This window comes from Pimephales promelas, chromosome 24, assembly GCF_988280905.1.
Source record: "Pimephales promelas chromosome 24, fPimPro1.hap1.1, whole genome shotgun sequence".
Taxonomy (NCBI): Eukaryota; Metazoa; Chordata; class Actinopteri; order Cypriniformes; family Leuciscidae; genus Pimephales; species Pimephales promelas.
This window is the reverse complement of record NC_142792.1, coordinates 24,745,750-24,766,637: the sequence shown is the minus strand read 5'-3', so window position 1 is coordinate 24,766,637 and position 20,888 is coordinate 24,745,750. Positions and strand designations below refer to the sequence as shown.

Here is a 20,888-nt window from a genome sequence, read left to right as displayed (position 1 = left end):
CGCATCGCTGTCTTAATTTATTAATTACATTAAGTAGTTTTGCCTAAAAATTGTATGATTGTTCAAGACTTGGTATTTAGTATCTAGTAAATGTTGATCAATGGGTTTAACTGGACATCACAAACACACATACACACCTGGCGCACACTGTGCGATTTTGGCCGCGATTTGGCAGTCTAAATTAAGCAAATCCTAAAAGTATCCTCTGATCAAATTTTGCCTCCAACGAAATTCAGGAAATTCTTCTCCTATGACTACCATCAAAAATTGCCTTCGTTTTTCAAGACAAGCCATGACCAAAATTAGCGTTCGAGATTTCTTCTTGGCCACCATTTCAATCCCGCGTGCTCACTGTGAACGTACGTGTCATTGATTGATGATGTAAACTCCGGACAAGTTCTTGCGTGTCTGCTTTTAACGCGTCTTGACTGTTGTACAGTCTGACATTAATGAAAACTGAGATCTTACCGTGTAACATGGCTTACAGCGATGATCATGTTCCTCTGACAAGCAATAATCATAAATAACTATTATAAATCGCACCGTGTGCACCCGGCTTACGCTTATGAGGACAATCTGGGTTGAACTGGACATCACTCTATATTTACTCCATAGGAGTACATGTATTCGAGTTAACCATCCTAAACCAAATCAGCGCATCTACATCGAAGAGTGAATTCACAAATGATTGTGCATCTTTTTTGCTGCCACTAAACCAGCAAATTTCTATAAAAACAATGTTTTAACCAAAAAAAGCAAATAAAAAGTGGTCTTTGACACCAAGTAATGTCCTGAGTCAGCCTCTTCTGCTTAAGAAGACTTTAGAGAATTTTACAAAACAAAAGCCACAGACATCAAAAGGCAACACTGATCTCTCTAATTACATTTATTTTTCAACCTCAAACCACGGTTCCTCACGAAATCCCTGATATTCTGGATCGTTCTTTCTCTCAGAACAGTGCTCTCTGCAGTCTTGCAGCGCGCACACTCTGCCGATGTTGCGAGGTGTCCCTTTGAAATGTGGTTTTTGAAATGTTTCATGACAGCATTCACTTCATTTGGGCTCCAGTGCCTTCTCACAATTTTCCTAAATTTGGTGTCTGCAAAACAAACAAACAAACAAATTTATACATACCTTTATACACTTTTTTATGCCCAAAAGTTTAAATACCTCTGCAGTTATTAGTTATCGATAACTCAACATACAGCCATTATTGTCAAAATATATGGCAACAAAAGTGAGTAAACCCAATTAGTGCACCCTACTACAGGGGTTGGACAATGAAACTGAAACACTGGCCAATGTTGGAGGTTTCACATCTATATGCCTGGCGGCCAATCTTCAGAGTGAAGCACGGGTGGATCAGTGATGGTTTGAGCTCCAATATCATGACAATCCTGATTGTATTTGATGGACACGACACTGCCGAGGACTTCCAAACCCTTCTGGAGGATCATGAGCACCTGATGCTCATGATCATGCACCAACACACACAGCAAGACTTGTGACAGAAGGGTTTGATGAAGATGAAAGTGACGTTGAACATCTCCCATGGTCTGACAGTCACCAGATCTGAATATTATTGAGGTGTTTTGGAGGAGCGAGTCCACCAGCATCGTATAGTGACCTGGACACTGTTCTGGAAGAGGAACGGCTCATAATCCCTCTGGTCACTGTGAAGGACTTCTATCTGTCAATTGGTGCTGTATTTGGATGCAAAATGAGGCCCTCACCATTCTAACAAAATATTGTGTTGTAAAACCAGGTGTTTCAGTTTCATTGTCCAACCCCTGTAGTTCAAGGAACTCTTGTAATAAAGTAGCAGTGGCTGTGTTTGAGGATGCACTGAAGTTACAATGTTTATTCATCAGCTCTTAGCGTCACATTCAATTAAAGTTCTCTTATAAAGTATAGGCAAACAAATAAATGAGGAATTTACCAGTATGCGTTCTAATCAAGGAACAATAAAGTTGCAGAAGGAAAGCACAAACAGAAATGTTAAAGGTCCCCTGACATGAAATTTTCACTTTGAGGCCCAGGGGTTCTCAAACTCGATCCTGGAGGGCCACTGTCCTGCAGAGTTTAGCTCCAACCCTGATCAAACACACCTGAGCAAGATAATCAAGGTCTTCAGGATCAGTAGAAACTCACAGGTAGGTGTGTTTGATCAGGGTTGGAGCTAAACTCTGCAGGACAGCGAGTTTGAGAACCCCTGCGCCTAGCCTGTATTTGGTCCCCTCGTATCTAGGATTTTCAATCGGTGTAAAACGAGCTTTGGCTATTTTTCTCTTCTGTGCAGCTCAGACGCGCTGATCTTGAATCTCCTCAGGTTACCTCCCCTTTCTCTGCTTTTCCCGCCCAGAGAATTTGGCTCACCCATGAGAAAACGAGCTAGGAAGTAGTGATGTGTCCTCCCGTATCGGGGCTTCGAAGCGTGTGTCGAGTAATCCGGGATGATTTCTGTGAAGCGCGTTTGGAGGCTTGTGTCGGTGACGTTTGAAGCCTCGCGAGCCGGCTGTACCACGAAGTGGTTCGCGATTTGGCGGTCTATTTGAAATATAAGGGGCAGCAAAATGCAATGGATTCCCCCTCACATTTTGTGGACTTGGGACTTTGTTATCTATTCAAGCTTATTTTTTTTCTCCATGGAACCTGCAAGAAAAAGGAGATTTTCCCCTGTCTGGGAACACTTTGAGCTGATCGCACCGAGTAAGGTATTTACATTGTAATAATAACTAGTGTAATATAAATAAATGCGGCCGGTAACACAAGGTATCCCTTGTTCTAATGTCTTTCTTCTTATTTCTGATATTTTAAAAGGTGAAGTGCTTGTTGTGTCCCAAAGAACTTGGATACAACAACAACACCTCATCTATGCTGAGGCATTATAGAGCCCTGCACCAAAACAAGGAGACCAACCAAGGTGGACCAGGCTCAGGTAAACCATTTTAGGATGCAATGATAAGACAGCATACCAACATAAAATGACATGGTATATTTGTATTAGACAACATTAACTGATACTGTAAATAATTAATTAATCTAATTAATGGATTTTTTTGTCATCAGGAGAGAAGAAGGATGTGGATGAGTGCTTGGTCAATACGGTGATTGAGGATTCCCAGCCTTTCACTATTGTGGAGGACAAAGGGTTCAGAAAGCTTGTTAAAGCTTTGAACCCAACCTATGTTCTCCCCACAAGGAATGAAGATCTTATTGCAATTCAGTTGCTGGGTAGCTTGATCGATTTATTTTCAGACGTTATATATATATATATATATATATATATATATACAGTATATATATATATATATATATATATAAAATAATTATACACAGTGCACCCACATATACTATGTAAACAAAAACTTTTATTTTGGACAGCCCTAGTTAATTTTATTTTCTCTGGAAATGCACCGACACAACTTCCCAAAGTTTTGTATGGTCCAAACATTTTACTGACGACTGTTTCCTCAACTTGATGAAAGTCTGAAAATAAATCGATCAAGCTACCCAGCAACTGAATTGCAATAAGATCTTCATTCTCGGGATCAACAGACTGTCCTCTGCTTGCTCAATGCTCATCACAGCAACATTTTATGTGATGGGAATAGATCTAAATACTTTAAAAACTTGTCAGCCAATCACAGCAGTGGCTGGCTACACTGAATCCCACAGCAGACACGCCCCTTCAAACAGAGCATTCAAATCAGAGGCTAAAATAAGGCTTGGAAAAATGCCTTTTATTTCTAAATTATGACTATTTTTAATCTAAAATACATACTAACATTATGAGGGCAACCCAGGAAACATTATAAAATAATAAAATAACCCCATGTCAGGGGACCTTTAAAATACTGATTCTGCTTGGAGTGAACTGGTGGATTTTTTGTTTTCTTCCCAGTTTTTAAGCCCTGGTAAATACACATTAAAACATGCCATTGGAACTTTGTCTCATCCTGAATCAAGTCTAGGGGTGCACGATTCAGAAAATGTCACGATTCGATACCGATTTTTTGTCTCGAGATTTGATTCAAAATCGATTTTCGATTCAAAAACGATTCTCGATTCAAAAAACGATTCGCAGGTCTACATAAATGTAGTTTACTTTTTCCTATGTGATTGATTGCAGTAGACATAATTTAAAAGAAAAGTTTGATATTACTTTATATGTCTTCATACAAAAATAAAAACTTTTGCAACTAAAAAGTGCGAAGTGCCACGCTTTGACCAGCTTTTAAATACATTTAATTCAAGTTTAAAATAAAACTGGTAACACTTTACAATAAGGTTCATTATTTAACATTAGTTAATGTATTTACTAACATGCACTAACCATGAGCAATACATTTGTTACTGCATTTGTTCATCTTTGTTAATGTTAGTTCATGAAAACACAGCTGTTCATTGTTTGTTCATGTTAGTTTACGGTGCATTAACTAATGTTAACAAGATTTTAATCAAGTATTAGTAAATGTTGAAAATAACATTAACAAAGATTAACAAATGCTGTATATGTGCTATTCATTATTAGTTCATATTAACTAATGTAGTTAACTAATGTTAACTAACGAACCTTATTGTAAAGTGTTACCATAAAACTTAAATAAAAAGCTTTTACATTTAGCTTTAAAGTGCTATAGTCAGATCAAACAAACAATTATGCTAAATGTGGTTTAAAGTCCCCGTGAACCGGAAGTTGCAAACGATTTTTCTCCAGTGCTGTGACGTATTTCCAAGTGAAACGGAATATTGAACAGAGGGCAGGGTTTTACTCTAGCGCTCCTCCTCTCCATCTCTCGCTCATAGCAAACTAACGGTTTGAGGGGAGTGGTTAAGCGTTTCCCCACCCAAACTGTGAAACCTACGTCATCAGAAAAAGAAACCGTTCCAGACCGGAAGTAACTTTTCAGATTTTGATTAAAGATTACCAAGGTAAAACATTTTTTTAATATATATTCACTTGCACGGATTAATTGTTCACCACAAGACTAGTAATATGCACTAACAAAGTAAATAGGTTCAATTTTGATTTCACGGGGACTTTAAGGAGTAGGCCTACTTCAGCTACCAGGTTGACTGTTGAAATGTGAACTCGACTGGGCACATTGAACTTCCTAAAAATATATACTAATTTCATAGAACCCTTGCGAAAATATTTTAAACAGATTTAAAAAAGCCACCGCTACTGGTAACATCTATGGTTAGATTGATTTGTTTACATCCAGTGAGTGAAGTCGTTCATAGGCGCGTAATTTGCGGGTATCTCCAGTTAACTAGCAGAGCATTCATTTAGGACGCTATTAAATAAGAGACCTGTTGTTTTTGAAATCAAGCTGAGCGCTCGTGTCCGCTGCGATCAGTGTCATGGATATACAGTGTTCTCTGTGGCTCGCGCAGTCTTCTCTCGGACGCGCGCTTCAATCTATCGCCGTTGTGGAGACTCCGGTGAAATCACAAAATGAAATGCACACAAACGTGATGAACATATTCGGTTTTGATGAGAGAGAGAAAAAACTATACGAGTGCGGTTTAGAACCCGTCACCTCTGACACGCTTGGCAAAAGATCTACAGAACTCAAACATAAGATCTGCGGATCGATGCATTTATTTACGGGTTGAGCAGAGTGGCTGCACAGTTTGACCAGCGGGCGGCAAGAACTTGCAATGACTATTTATCAGACCGGCCCTCGCAGCCTCGAAACCATAGAAACACTACCGGACCACCGGTAAAAGTCCCAGCTCACCCGATTGCCACTCCGCCCCTGCACGCCATTAAAAAATATAGCCTATGAATCGATTTTTGGAATTCTATGAATCGATTCTGAATCGGTAAAGATTGAATCGCGATTCAAATGTGAATCGATTTTTTTGCACACCCCTAATCAAGTCCATTGCTTTTTTGTTTCAGAAAATGAAAACCATACTTAAACTTGACAACCCAAATACTTTGTTTCAGATCATCAGACACCTGATACACTATACCACTGATGCTCACTGGAGTTAAATTCATTACATACCTCTTACTTCACGGACAGGCTCGGACTCTTTGTCATCTTCATCGCTTATTTCTTCCTCATTTAATTCCAGATCAATTTCATCTATAGAAAAACACCCCGACACATGCATTAGTACGCCTAAACCTCCATTAAGAAATGAGGTATCTCCTTCACCTCAAAAACATCTGGGTAACACTTTAAAAACTACAAATTGAAGTTTTTCTCTACAAGTAATTTAGAATTCTCATGTTACTGTACTGAAACATTATTATAATTATTATAAATCATGCACATACCTTCCATCTCAATGTCATCAAGAGACTTGCCTTGGTAATTGGCAAGAGTTCCATTCTCCATTGCCAGGAGAAGCTTTGAAATTTTCGCAATATCCACTGTTGCATCCGTCGACCGATAATAGTCCCTATGGACCCGAATGTCAAGGCCCAAAAAGTTGGCTAGTTGGTCCAGTTCATTAGCCTCCAGATTAAGAATCTGGGACACTGTTGCCACATGTTTTCGGAGCTGTGTAGACCTGAGGTATTCTGGGTGCTGTGCACCACACAGACTTGCAAAAAGCCAGACGTAGTCCTGTCCCCTGAAGAAGCTGGTGGGTGAGCACTTTGGTATTCCAAATAGGAAGGAGTTGTCCCGGTCTACCTCACATGCATCTCTCTTGTCCACAAGAAGTTTCATTGCTCTGACAAGTTCAGGGTTTAACAAAATTGCAACTTTTCTCTTGTTCTTGCCCATTATTTCCACTCTGCTGAAATTCTTGGAAATGTTTTGCTCAAAAGGAGAGAGGCAGACTGCTTTATCATCATGGAGCGGAGCCTGGTCTCTTTTACTGAAACACTCAAGAGACATTTTTGAAACCTCTCCTGCACGACATCTATTAAAGATTATAACTTGAGCAAGTGTCACTTTGGCAAGTTCTGCATATGTTTGTGAAGACTCGTTACTCTTTAGGCTTTCAAAAGCATCAGCTGATTTTTTCTCTAGGTGCTGGTGGAGAAGCTGCACATCACGTGTGAACGGTATAGTTGATGGTTTGCTGAACTTTGTATCGCTCAAACTATCAAGAGCATCATGGGAGGCATGTTCTATCCACTCACTTGTGCACAGTCGTTTGAATCGCTCTGCTGCTTTTGTCATACCATCATCCTCTGTTGCGATGGCCCTGCAGAGAATGATGTCACCGATCTTCCTGAGCGAATGTCCTAACTTCAGCGCAAGGCTTGGTGTCATATATGATTGGCTCTTGTCATCGTAAGCAGCGAGATCTTTCACAGCCTCAACGACTTTGCAAAAATTGTTCGGTTTCACAGCATCTTCAAAATTAAATATGGAATATTTTGTTCTCAAGGTTAGCAAGAGTCTGCCCGTTTCCCGGACCTTCTGTTTGATGTATTCGAATTTTGTTGGATCACTTCCAATCTTGTTGTAAAGACACTGACTGAACTGCAGTATGAGGAAATCATTTCGAACCACAGATGAAATGTCGTCATTCTTCATACTTCCCAAAATCTTCCACACCTCTGGAGAGATTGCATGGGAGAATGTTGACTCTGCGATATCAGCTAAAACCAAGACTTTGGCCTTACCAGTTGCTTTAGACTCTAAAAACGTGTTTGAAGGGCATCTGTGTGTATGGCGCCACAGCTCCTTGCGAACAAACAGGCCTTTACAGTATACACAGTGCACATATGTTTTGGCACTCAATTCACTCTGTGATCTTCCTGGCCGCCTTCTAACTTTCAGTGGTCCACTTTTACTTCCTAGAACCTCTTGATTATGTTCATAGTTGCCTCGGTTTCGTAATTTCTCAAATAACCTTTTTCTTTCCTGGGAGTGTTTAGGGAGCAAGAACGCGGCTGCAATTTCTGGCTCACTGTCTTGATGCTTTTTAAAGTGACGGGCAATTTTAGACTGAGGTTTCTTGCAGACATAACAGTAGTTTTTGTGGGTGGAAAAGGTGTTTTTTGGCACATTGCCAGTCTCTGAGCGTTTATAAGAAGATCCTGCCTGTGTATTCTTAAAACTTTTTGAAACAGCAGCTGATGTGGACTTATAATAGGGTGGATTCCGTGTATTGACAGATAGACCATCACCACTATTGTTATTTTGTCTAGAGTCCGGGATGAAGTCGTCGGAGGAGGATTCTTCAGTCTTTATATCAGCATAAGGAGAATCTTCTTCATCAGAGCTAGATTCTTCAAAACTGGAAAATTCAACATCTGGCTAAAAAAGCAAAAACAACAACACTAATATCAAAATAATAACAAACACAAAATAATATACAGTTTATAGTCCATCTAAGTTTTGATGTAACAAATTTGAAAATGTATTGGGGCTTTTAAATAAAAAATTAAAATTTAGAATATTCGTCTAATTTAAAAAAAAGCAGTGAATTCAAATTTTTGGTGTGTCAAGAGGTTTTTTTTTAGCTTATCCAGTATACAGAGCATGGCATTGTTAATTTGAAAAATGCCAGAAAAGGGCTAACTACTGATGAAAACCCTTTCAGTTGGTGCCAAAAATCATGCAACGACGCATGCGCGAGAATTGCGATCCCCTTTAACTACTTCAGTTCAGTTCTCGCACATGCGTCGTGGAAATCACTTGAACTCTCATTCTAGGCCTACAAGGAAGAAAAGGAATAGTCGTTAAAGTCGTTATTTTTAAAGTTTGTTTTTTTGCACAAAAAGTATTCTCGTCGCTTCATAAACTTATTGTTGAGCCACTGTAGGCACATGGAATATTTAAACATTTTCTTCATTGACTTTCTGGGCCGTCAAGTTTCAATCCCTTAGGCAGTCTATGTAGCAGTGATCCACCTCTCAGATTTAATCAAAAATATCTTCATTTGTGTTCCGATGATGAACAAAGGTCTTACGGGGTAGGTACAGCATGGGGGTGAGTAATTAATGACTTAATTTTCATTTTTGGGTGAACTAACCCTTTAAGACAACAGTCCATGTATGATGCCCAACCATTCTAAACTTAACATTTAGTGTCAAAGAGAAGTAAACAATTAAGGAACATATGCTCACTTACTTTATCTCTAACTGATGAGGAAGGATTCACACTGCATTCAGTCACAGCCACTGATGTCTCGTCACACAATTCCTGTAATTGTGAGAAAGATAGGTAACAACGAGGATGTTTGCCAGAAGGCCACCACAATTAATTCTAGTATCAACCAAAGTCTAAATATCTACTGTCGCTTTCTTGGCCATGTCGTGCGCAAAGTGGAGATGCAGAAATGTTTCAATAATCTGCATCATAAAAAAACAAACAAAAAACACTTACATGACATGCAGAACACGGTGTAACATGGTTGACTTTTCAGTGATAAAAATCTCCTTAGGAAAATTAACCTTAGTTTTGTGATCGATTACTGTTTGTATTACCTTAGTTTTCCAACAAATGTTACGATTAAATGGAGGATAACATCCTATCTATAATGTATACAAAAATTACAAAAAACATACCACTCTCACTCTAAAACGTCCTGTGATATCATGGTGCGTACATGAGCTATGGTAATTATGGTAAATTGCTGAGATGAGACAACCTTTGACCTTTTTAAAATGGCGGAGAGCAACGCGAGAGTCGTGAATGGTAAAAATATGTACGATTCATGATCTAGAAAACATACAGCATATTATTTACCGTTCGAGTTTTAATAAATCATCTTCTTGCTGTAGCAGATGAATTAAGCAATCTAAAATAGTTTTAGCTAGGTAACAGGTCTGAATCTCCATCTTTTTACCACATTACGACAACAAAAGCACTTGAACGCAACACACTGGTAAATACCAGTTAACAAGTGGAAAATATCATTTTTCATATTTCTGTTCTAGACAATCCTTCTGTTCGCTAACATTGTCATTGTCTGAATCGGGCTCAAATTGGTTTTGACATTGACGGCATTCTCAATATTTACACTTGAGAAGATCTCTCAGTTATGGAGGGACGAAACATTTTCCAAACACGTGTTTAAATGCTGCCAATCACAACACACTAGGCCAGCTAACCAATCACAGCACATTTCGTATTCCGGAAGGAGGGGCTTCAACGAAATCGGCGTGTTTGAGCCAGACTGGGGAGAGAGGAGCTGTGAAAATAATGTGTTTTTTGAACTATCAAGCATGAAAACACATTCTAGTACACCCAAAACAAAATCAAGACTTCGTAAAAGGGCATAGTATGACCCCTTTAAGAGACTCACCCTTAAACGCCGGGGACAAGAGGAATCCCCATAGTTGTATGTGACCTCTTCATCGGGAAAGATATCTCTTATACTAAATAGGCACAGGTGTGGTCTTCCATCAACAATTATTGTCTCGACTTTGCAATTTGAATTTCTGTGACCATTCACCAGTCGTCCAAGAGAGCCGTCCTCTTTTGTTGCATCTATGCTGTGAGAAAAATAACGCAGTAAGAAACTTAAAACATTCCTACTTGAAACATAAGGTTCTAATTGAACATTATGTATTTCTGGGAATTTAACCTATATTCATAAACAGTTATCTTCCCTTTCTAAAATTGTAATAGGTCAGATGATGCACTTAAAGGAGTAGTTCACTTTTAAAAAAAAAAAACTTTTGCTGATAATTTACTCACCCCCATGTCATCCAAGATGTCCACGTCTTTCTTTCTTCAGTCGAAAAGAAATTAAGGTTTTTGATGAAAACATTCCAGGAATTTGATTTTTCTCCATATAATGGACTTCAATGGGAACCAAACGGTTCAAGGTCCAAAAGACAGTTTCAGTGCAAACTGTTCAAAGGGCTTTAAATGATTTCAGACGATGAATAAGGGTCTTATCAAGTGAAACGATCGCTCATTTAAAAAAAAACAACAACAAAGTTTAAGTTTTATAAGCTCGAATGGTCGCCTTGCTCTGTTCTGTGATGAGCATTCGTGACTCTCCTGTTGGAACTCGTTCATCAAAATGAACAAATCTTTTCTGAGTAAGTTTGTTCGTTTCGTTCTTTGAATGAACCAAATGACACGAAAAAAGATTCATTAATTTTGATGAACGAGTTCGAACAGGAGAGTCACAAACGCGCATCACAGAACAGTGCAAGGCGACCATTTGAGCTTATAAAACTTAAACTTTGTAACTTATTTTTTTAAAAAAAGGACCGATCGTTTCGCTTGATAAGACCCTTATTCATCGTCTGGTGTCGTTTAAAGCCCTTTGAATCTGCACTGAAACCCTCATTTGGACCTTGAACCATTTGGTTCCCAATGAAGTCCATTTTATGGAGAAAAATCCTGGAATGTTTTCATCAAAAACCTTAATTTCTTTTCGACTGAAGAAAGAAAGACATGGACATCCTGGATGACATGGGGGTGAGTAAATTATCAGCAAAAGTTTTTTTAAAAGTGAACTACTCCTTTAAGGTAAACAAAATACCCCCTTAGGAATAACCCAGTTGAACAATAACCATGTTATTGATTATTACTAACTTATAAGTTCCTAATGTTATAAGAACCTAAGTAAATCTGCTATCGAAATAATCTTAATTATTTTAGTTTTATTAGAATGACATGCAACACATACAACTACTTTGATCTGAATATGAATTACAAATAACCCAAAAATCAGCCAGCTTACCAATAGCGTGTTCCATTCCATGTGAAGTCAAACAAGTAGTTGCCTTGAGCATCTTTAACATGTTTACATTGAGAGAGAATCCCACGGCATTCAACAACAAAGGTTGATGGTTCAATGTGCTCAAGTGCAAACACACCTCTCCCTAAAAGGGCAAAAAATAAAACATGAACCAACTGCACCTTAGAAGTCAGTTTTCTATGCACTAAAATGTGTATAGCATTAATGTACAAATAAAAAAGTTCCTGTGGAAAAACTTGTATTTAGGCACTGGTTTGGTATAAAAAAGTAATTTCCATGCTCTGCAGGGCCCCACCACCCTTCTCGAATCAATGTAAATGGTACAGCCCGCAGGTCAGGTGCTTCTGCTGCGGACCTGAACAGCGTTGCCAAGTTAGCGCCTTTGTCGCTATTTTTAGCGACTTTTCAGACCCCTTTAGCGACTTTTTTTCCAAAAAAGCAACTAGCGACAATATTAGCGACTTTTTGGACAAACCGCAGTAACCTCCAAATGTTGCTACTGTCCTGCGAGCGCGAGGTCTTGCTTTCTCCCTGTCGTCACTCTCTCTAGCTGTGTCTCCCCAGCGCATGGCCGCTGACAGACGCGAATGAGCAGTGTTTTTTCCACGGACTTATTACTTATCTGCTTTTCTTTTGTTTTAATATTTGAAGAATTTAGTTTGACCATTTTCATTTTATTTCTTTTTGTGCGTCACTTTCACAGAGCTTAGTTCATTCGGTTCCCTAACTCTTGAGCTCAATTCAGATAATGTTCCACATAGACCTTCAAAAAAAATGTAATCATTCACTATATTATAGCTACTCATTCTATTGTCTGAAAAAAAAGGAAATGAGAACAGCTTTATTTGACATTCTGCTTTATTATATTAAATAGATCATTATTTTAGAGAGAAAATGCACTAGGCTGACAGAACATTAATATGCTATGTGATGTATGACCTCATCAAGTGACATTTAGCAACTTTTAAAATAGTTTGTCATCTCCGTAAGTAGTAGGTTCTTACTTTTGACAATAAAACAAAAATATATTAATCAGAGTGAGCTTATTTTGTTTAGATTTTAAGTCATTTTATGATAAAAATGCAATACCCCACCATTGGTATCACTATGGTATTCGTAACCAGGGCCCAAAATTTGGTGCTACGCCCCTGCCAGTATGTGGACAAAATAGGCACTTTTAACGGTTTGGATCCATATGAAATTTCCAACAAAGACTCAGCAAAGAGTGGAAACACAGTAATCCGGACAAAGGAAAGCTGCGCTCCACCTAGCTGCTAGTTTAGTAACCGTTAGTCCTGACAACCATGGACACATGGTTCTTTTAGCTGGTAGTTAGTAGGGTTGGGTATCGTTTGAATTTGAACGATTCTGATTCTGATTCCGATTCCTTGTTTCGATTCCGGTTCCTAACGATTCTCGATTCCGATTCTTTTAAGAGGCAGGGTCAAAAAAGTTTAGCTAACCTTGCTAACCAACGGCCTTTCTGAAGGAAATAATCCTTTCTGAAGGAAATACTCCTTCTATAAAAATACTCCTTTTGTCACAAATTTAGCATTTTGCCGAGATTTCGTTATTTTTGGAAAAGTGAAGCCACACTTTGGATCGCCGATGTAAGCTACTCATGTTCGACTTGCGTGGTTATGCCAACACTTCCAGTAGACGCTTCTTCATTGGTGTTGTTCAGCGGTTTCTTCTTCCGCTCGGCGGACTGTGAATATCAAAACTAGGAATCGAAATTTTAACTTTTGAACGATTCCGGGAAAAACGAAAAGTTAGTCTCGGTTCCAATCGATACTCGATTCTCGATACCCAACCCTAGTAGTTAGTAACGTTAGCGGTCAACCCTCCCGTTTTTTTTTTTACGGGTTTCTCACGTATTTGAGTTCTTTTCCTGCTGTCTTCCCGTTTTAGTATTTTCCTGTAAAATATCTCGTATTTTAATACTCTAATAACATTAACGTTAGCCCTTCCATCGGACCAGTCAGTCTCTGTACGGTTGTCCTGTCCTCCTCGTTCGACTTACATTCGCAAAGCTGTCAAAATGGCCACCTTGTCCCAGAATGCAACAAGGCATCCAAGCCCTATTGTGCCGATGGGGGTGGGGGGATATGACCTGTTTTGCATGCAGTCTGAAAATAAACTTACCTTTAAATGTGTTGATTTGTCGTACTTCGATGAAAGCCTTGTCTTTGCCTGACAATATGTGTTCTTTTGCATCCTGCTCAGGTGTTATTCTCTTCTTTCTTTCCATGTACACTGAAAACATTCCAGATAACAATGAGTATCTATTCTATATAAAAGCTTTATATACAGTACATTATTGTCAGGCTGTAGTGAAGTCTATATCAATGAATAAAAATATTGAGACAACAACAGATTCTATGATTTAGGTCCACAGCTTGTGAGGCAGCAACTGATACGACCACATTCTGAGCCGCCAGTTTGTGAAGATAGGGACATTTCCGAACACTACTACGTTCAGTTTTTGTCCAGCAAGACAGTAACAACTATACGCCAACCAAAGGCAGATTGACCAAGTCTGAGTAGCCTTCTGCACCTACTTCAGAGCCTTATCTTCATTTTTTGGGAGAATGTTAATAACCTCTTGTCAAAACCACCAAATGTCCACCAGCATTGGCACACCGCAAGGGTGTGTTCTGTCTCCCCATTTGCATTCATTTTAATGACTGTCTTTCGCACCATGAGTCAGTCAGGATTTTTAAATTTGCTGATGATACCACTGTGGTGGGCCTCATCACCAATGATGATGAATGGACTTACAGAAATGAAGTGTCCCTGCTGGCTGAGTGGTGCTCCAAAACCAAGGAGATGGTTGTTAATTTTTGATTATTTAACAGTTAACATCATATCCTAGTTTTAAATGGGACACCAATGTCGGCCAGTTTGTTAAAAAAGCTCACCAGTGACTTTTCTTTTTAAGACAACTTAAGAAATTTAAAGTGTCCAAGGCGGGATTGCTCCACTTCTACAGAGCTGTGATAGAGCGCTCACTTACTTTCTCCATCACTGTATGGTGGGGTAATTGGATAAATATGCGCTGAATAGGGTAGTTAGGACAGCGTCAAGAATAATTGGGTTGGACCTCCCTAAGATCGGTGACATTTACAACACCCATTTACTTAAAACTGGACTGAAAATACTTAAAGGGACTGTGTGTAACTTTTTAGATAATTTGTTATCTAAAATCATTATTTTTTTCAGAAATATGTCCTCAGCGGTGTACAAATACCTCTGCCGATTATCTGACTAATCCTCGTAAACATGGGATGGGCGAGTCCACGGAGGCTTCCATGTCATTCCTCCATCTCAAAAAACTATAATAGCAGATCAAAAAGTACTAGGCAAAAGCATTTCCACAACGCGTTTTCGTTCAGAGCCAGCATCACGTGACTGAAGCAGCAGAACCGGACGGGCAGAGCAGAGGCGCTTGTCTAAATCTGGCGATTTTAAAAAGCTGAATTGCAATTGTATTTTCTATGGCAGGTCATACGTATGCCGAGCCACGCGAGAAGAAATCCTCGTCGCCAAAGTCCCAAATTGTACGAAAAATGAAACGTGATCACGGAGTACAAAAAATAAGAATAAATGTCGGGATAGCTAATGTCGAGCTAATGAAGGAGAAAGATTTCAAAAGAGACGCTGAAGTCCTGCTTTCTCCTAGACAGGTCAGTCAATGTTACAATTTATTGTCTTAATTACAAGCATTTTTTCTGTGCTTGGTTGTGTATTTTATAATACAGACAGTAGAATAGCGTTAGCAGCTATTGAGTAAAGTAGAGAAGGCGCTAAAAACAAGGTTTGTTAGTTTACTTTCTGTAACCTAGAAATTCGATAAGAAAATATTTTAATAGATCACATGATTGTTCTTGCATTGTTCGCGCATAGTAAAAAAATACAAAGTGAACGTTTGAAGAAATCAGATTAGCTTATCTTATTATTATTAATAGTAAAATTCGGTCCGATTTTCCGGTGACGACTGTTGTTGCTAAGCAACCATGAACTGCACTCTACATAATGACAAAGAAGTTTTATTAGCTAATTTCCATCACCGAAAAACGCTTGCTGTAGCTTATGGAGAAGAGAAAAATGCCGGTACTGTTTGGGTGCACCTCATCCTTCATGTTGACTGAGCTTTCAATGTTTTTACGGAAAAGGGTTCTGAAAAGTTTAGGTGTTTTCATCTCGCTCCGCCTGGAAAAAATTAACGCACTTTCCGCGACTACATTTGAAATAATGAACTTGAGCGGGCCCTTGATGAGCTACCTCCAATCAGGCCACGAGCAACTGGTAGCTCGCCTTCGACGTGTTGGAGTAAAAGATACGCAGCAAGAAGAAACACTAGTGATTCAATATTGCATGCATGCGCGCAGGGTTCTGATTTTTTTTATTTCCCATTTACTTGTTTGGTGGAGGCAATCCAGAATTACTGTTGGTGAAATTAAAAACTCTTCGGATCTGCACGATTCAAATAAGTCACCCAAACTGACGTGAAAAAAGCGGGAGGCGCCGAAAAGTGCGCTGTTTGCATTCCTGCATGGGAGAAGAATAGTGTCCTTTACACGTAGTTACCTACACAATGCGTGTCTGATATAAATAAAACACGCCAGGAAATTATATTTGAATGGATTATTATTGCCGCTTCCATAGAAATCTGAGTTTATTTTACAAACTATAAATGCAAGGCTCGACATCAAGGGACAAGTAAATGAGAATTTTACTTGCCCAACCAGACAAGCAGCCGGATTAGAAAGTCAATAACAAAAAAAAAAAAATAACTAGGGAATCACTAAAACCACTAAACTAAAATCACTAAAAGAGGTTTGCAGCCTCTCGAGGAGAAATCTAAACAAAATAGATTTTAGCACATAATACTCTAGATAAATTATTTAAAAATATATTTTATATTTAATTTTTTTTAAATATTTTAAACATATGATACAGCTAAGCAAATGCACACGACATCAAATGAAAACATACAACAGTTCAACAGTCAAGATTAAGTCACTTACATTTTAGACACGATTACTGTTTTTGTTCTGCTTCAGCATCGAAAACTGTTCCAAACAAAGATCACAGAAGAACCATAATGCTTCTCACAGCAACCATATATTCATTACAGAATGATTCAGCATTTTGAACGAATATGTTGAATCAAAGATTCAATGATCCATTCATAAACATCTGTCTCATTCTCGAATGAATCAGCCGTTTGAACGAATTGCTTGACTTAATCAATCAATGACTCGCTCGCTGTTACATTTAAAATGATCACTCTTTGTTTTTTAAAACAACCTCATAACATTATTTAGTAATTTTTCAGTATAGATGATTTAATCTGATCAGCCATACCTAAGGCAACAGCCCTATAGTGTCTTATTATTCTAAATAATTCATCAAATTTAGTAATTTAAAATGAAAGATGAAGCATACATACATTTAATAAGATGGGGGTGCAGATCTTACCATATGCAGATTTAAATATATCAACTGATTGAACACAGATTAGAATATTGTTTCAGAATAAATTATATTTACAAAATTTATTTTTTACTCGGACAAGTGAATGACTTATGATTTATTTGTCCAAATGACAAGCATATGAAAAGGCTTCATGTCAAGTCCTTTGAAAGAGTTTCACCGCACTCACGGCAAACAAGGTGCCAGACAGATACCACTTGACAACCCAAAAAAATAAATAAATAAATTGCCTGCACACTTGAGTCCTTAAAGCAAAATTGAATGCCAAGGTAAGAAAAATGCCATGTCAAGTCCTGAAATGTAGCTACTGTCTTGCATTTAAATGTCTGAAACCTAAAACAAAGTTTATGTGGCTGAAAACACTGTGTATAATACCGATGTATGAAAAGCATGTTTGTCTCTGGCTCACCATACCGCTCAAATGGTTAACCTGACTGTGACATGTCATTAATTTTGTCATGAGTTACATGAAGTAAATATAGATAAAGAGAAGCATGACACATGACTGAAGAAAGACTTTGAGAATGAAACCAACCTGTATCTTCTTGTTTCACACTGAATGTTTCTTCCATCTTCATTTCACCACTCTCCTCTTTAATAAGCGCCATATTTGTTTGTTCCCCAGGATCTTCTTGTTTCAAACTGAACACTTCTTCAATCTTGAATTCTTCACTCTCCTCTTTAATTAACGTCATCGTTATAATGATGTGTTCCGTAGATCTCAGCTGCTTCAGGAGTAAAATAATAATAAACAGACAGAAAAATAATATATTAAACTCTAAATTTAGTAGAGTTTTTAATTTAGTAAATAAAACTAAATTAAATCTCTGGACGCGTCTCAATCAGCTCTAGTTCAGTAGTTCAGTGCACTAGAGTCAGTCAGAATGAGAGTTCAATGACCTGATTAGCCAAAAAAAAAAAAAAATTCGAAGCTAGCAATACAAATGAATAAAAGTAACACAGACATATTTAGACGTTCATGGTTTGCATTCAATATGTATTGATTTGTAGATTATATTCAATGGACCACACTTTCATTAAACCAGTTGATTTGTAGAAGGTACACATTAGACATTACACACAGGTTTGTGGGTTTTTTGTTGTTGTTGTTTTTTCTAGTTGAGTTTCACTGTTGTACTGAATGTGTCCTTTAAGAAGCATTTGAATCTGAATTTGTTTCGAAAAGTTCAGTTTCTCTATCATTACTTGCAAGTTGTAGGTGACCAAACAGCGTGTTTACGATTAACCGCTTCACAACATGCGGAGCGAAATGAGACGCACCTTTTAGTTACTACTTTGTGGATGCATAAAACTATGTCAATTCAAATTAGATACATTATAATGTTACGTTCAAAATGTGCATTTCATTTATAAGTTACATATAAGGGTGTTCAAACGGACTGCATCGTTTTATACACTTTTAATTATTAAAAACACAAACCTCTCTTCAGCCGAATCACAGATGCAGGAGCGGCGCGCAGTCTTATGACATCATGTCGCCACACCAAAATAAAAGTCCCGTTCACAAGACACAGAATCAGAAAGAGCTTTATTGCCAAGGTATTTGTTTTGGTGCTGAGCCTTCCAGTGCACATATACAGATACAACAAGACAGTATTACAAATTATAATAAAAAAAAAATATATAAAAAAATATGTATCACAGTTGAGTTTAGTATCACAGCGTATTTAGAGTGTTTTAAACATTTTGAAATATGAAAATTAAAAAAAAAACTATTTTAAAAAACTTTGTATTTTATATTATGTATTGCTTTGTTGTAACTGTTGTTTTTTGTACTATGGACCTTTCTTTTTGAGTCCTGAATAAAGTAATATCATATCATATAAATTATCTACATATATATATCTACAAATAATAGACATTCACATACAGAAAACACATTCAAGTGAAAAGATAAAGGACTGACTCAAAGGATAAATTTAAAAAACACAGATTCCCAATGCTATAGACCATTTCACAAGATGTAAACAACACTGGTCTAGAAGCACTTCCTGTTTCAGTTTTTTAACACTACATAAAAGCTGGGATAAAATACAACCAACAGAACATTTAAAACTGAATCAAAAAGTTAAACAAACATCTTTAAGATGTTTTCTTTACATGTGAAATAAAGAAAACAGCTACAAACTGAAACAGGAAGTGCTTCTGGACCAGTGTTGTTTACATCTTGTGAAATGGTCTATTAATACTACCAATATTTTTTTCAAATGTTTCTGGTTTATATCTAAGAATAAGAAAGTGTGAATTGATTGCAGTTATTATACCAACTACAATACATGTGCGATATTCTCAATCATGAATTAAGTCAAGTATTCATATTACAAATGCTTGGAAAGAACTTGAATTTTTCAAACCCATGAAGAATTTGTAGTTAACGCTTAAATTTGTGGTTGCAGAGATCTAGATCTACTTAATTTATGAACTGAAACTGAATCCTTATTTGTATTTTATTTTATTTCATCTCAGTTTTCCCCACAGAATATAAGGGCAATAAATAAAATCCAAATCTTATTTGATTAAAGTGCAGTCGTGACTGTGAAGGATTACACTGATGGTGGGTTTAAAACAATTGATTTTGACTGTCTGAGGGGAAAACATAAATTAAATTGGTTAAAGTGATTTCTTTTTAATGGTAATGAAATCTGATTTTAATTTCATTACGTTTAGTAAAATTGGCGGTATGGAATTTGTGCTGAATTGCTCTCAGATTCAGGAACAGGTACTCATTTACTGGAAAGTGATTCACAAACTTGATTTTATTAACCAACATAATAACTTTATGGAATAACAGATACAAAGTTAAAATGAACAAATCTGTTAACAAAGGAATGTATGGTCTGTTTTTGATGTTGTTGATTTAATGCTCTTTTATATTAAATATTTTATAGTTACTTCACACAAATAATAACTGAGTTAGTAAAAGAGTTAAATCATTAAAGTATCTAATTACAAGGGAAAGTAACTATTGGGTTACTTTAAAAAAATGTTCAAATAGGCCTATGTCAAATAACTTGGATGCCGTCAATATCAAATATGTTAAATTAATGAAATGGACAATAAATAGAATAAATTATAAAACATTATAAAACATTGTACACTATTCTACACTATTGTAATGTTGCTGTGGGTCAATGTGAGAGACACCTATTAAATTCTATATATTCTTTTAAATATTATCATTACTATAGTAGAATAATAAAACATAATAGATGGTTTAGAAGTTTTAATATGTAATATTGCACAGACCACAACTGGCCAACAAATAAGTCTAAAAATAAATTATGCTTCTTAAGAAATGTACCAAATATGACAAATAAAAATTATACATACACTCTTTGTAGTGCATATTAAAATGATAAAACTGTCACAACTTCACAACTGGTAGACATACTGAAGCCTCTGTATTTTCTAACTCACAAAAATAAACAGTTCAAATCTTGCCCAGATCAGATTATTATTATTATTTTTTTTTACATTTTTTGAACAGTCATTTGGTTCATTCAACGAACAAAACGAACAAATTGACTCGGAAAAAGATTCGTTCATTTTGATAAACGAGTTTGAACAGGAGAGTCACGAATGCTCATCGCAGCACAGAGTAAGGTGACCATTAGAGCTTATAAAACTTAAACTTTGTTCTTTTTTTTTTAAATGATCGATCGTTTCGCTTGATAAGACCCTTATTCATCGTCTGGAATCGTTTAAAGCCTTTTGAACAGTTTGC

The 20,888-nt window shown here is 37.2% G+C and overlaps 1 protein-coding gene across 1 annotated transcript in view; it reads right to left on the bottom strand.

Moving 5' to 3' along the window:
- LOC120465284 (uncharacterized) overlaps positions 1–17,875 on the bottom strand; it is a 28,167-nt gene extending 10,292 nt beyond the window's left edge. Inside the window, exons 1-8 of the mRNA XM_089126776.1 lie at positions 17,679–17,875; positions 13,790–13,900; positions 11,627–11,768; positions 10,232–10,421; positions 9,055–9,126; positions 6,297–8,238; positions 6,022–6,102; positions 880–1,100 (exon numbers count right to left, since the gene is read on the bottom strand). Of these exons, the coding sequence (XP_088982902.1) occupies positions 880–1,100; positions 6,022–6,102; positions 6,297–8,238; positions 9,055–9,126; positions 10,232–10,421; positions 11,627–11,768; positions 13,790–13,900; positions 17,679–17,838 (2,919 nt within the window). The 5' untranslated portion in view covers positions 17,839–17,875. The remainder of the gene's footprint in view (positions 1–879; positions 1,101–6,021; positions 6,103–6,296; positions 8,239–9,054; positions 9,127–10,231; positions 10,422–11,626; positions 11,769–13,789; positions 13,901–17,678) is intronic.
- Between the last annotated feature and the right edge of the window lie 3,013 nt (positions 17,876–20,888).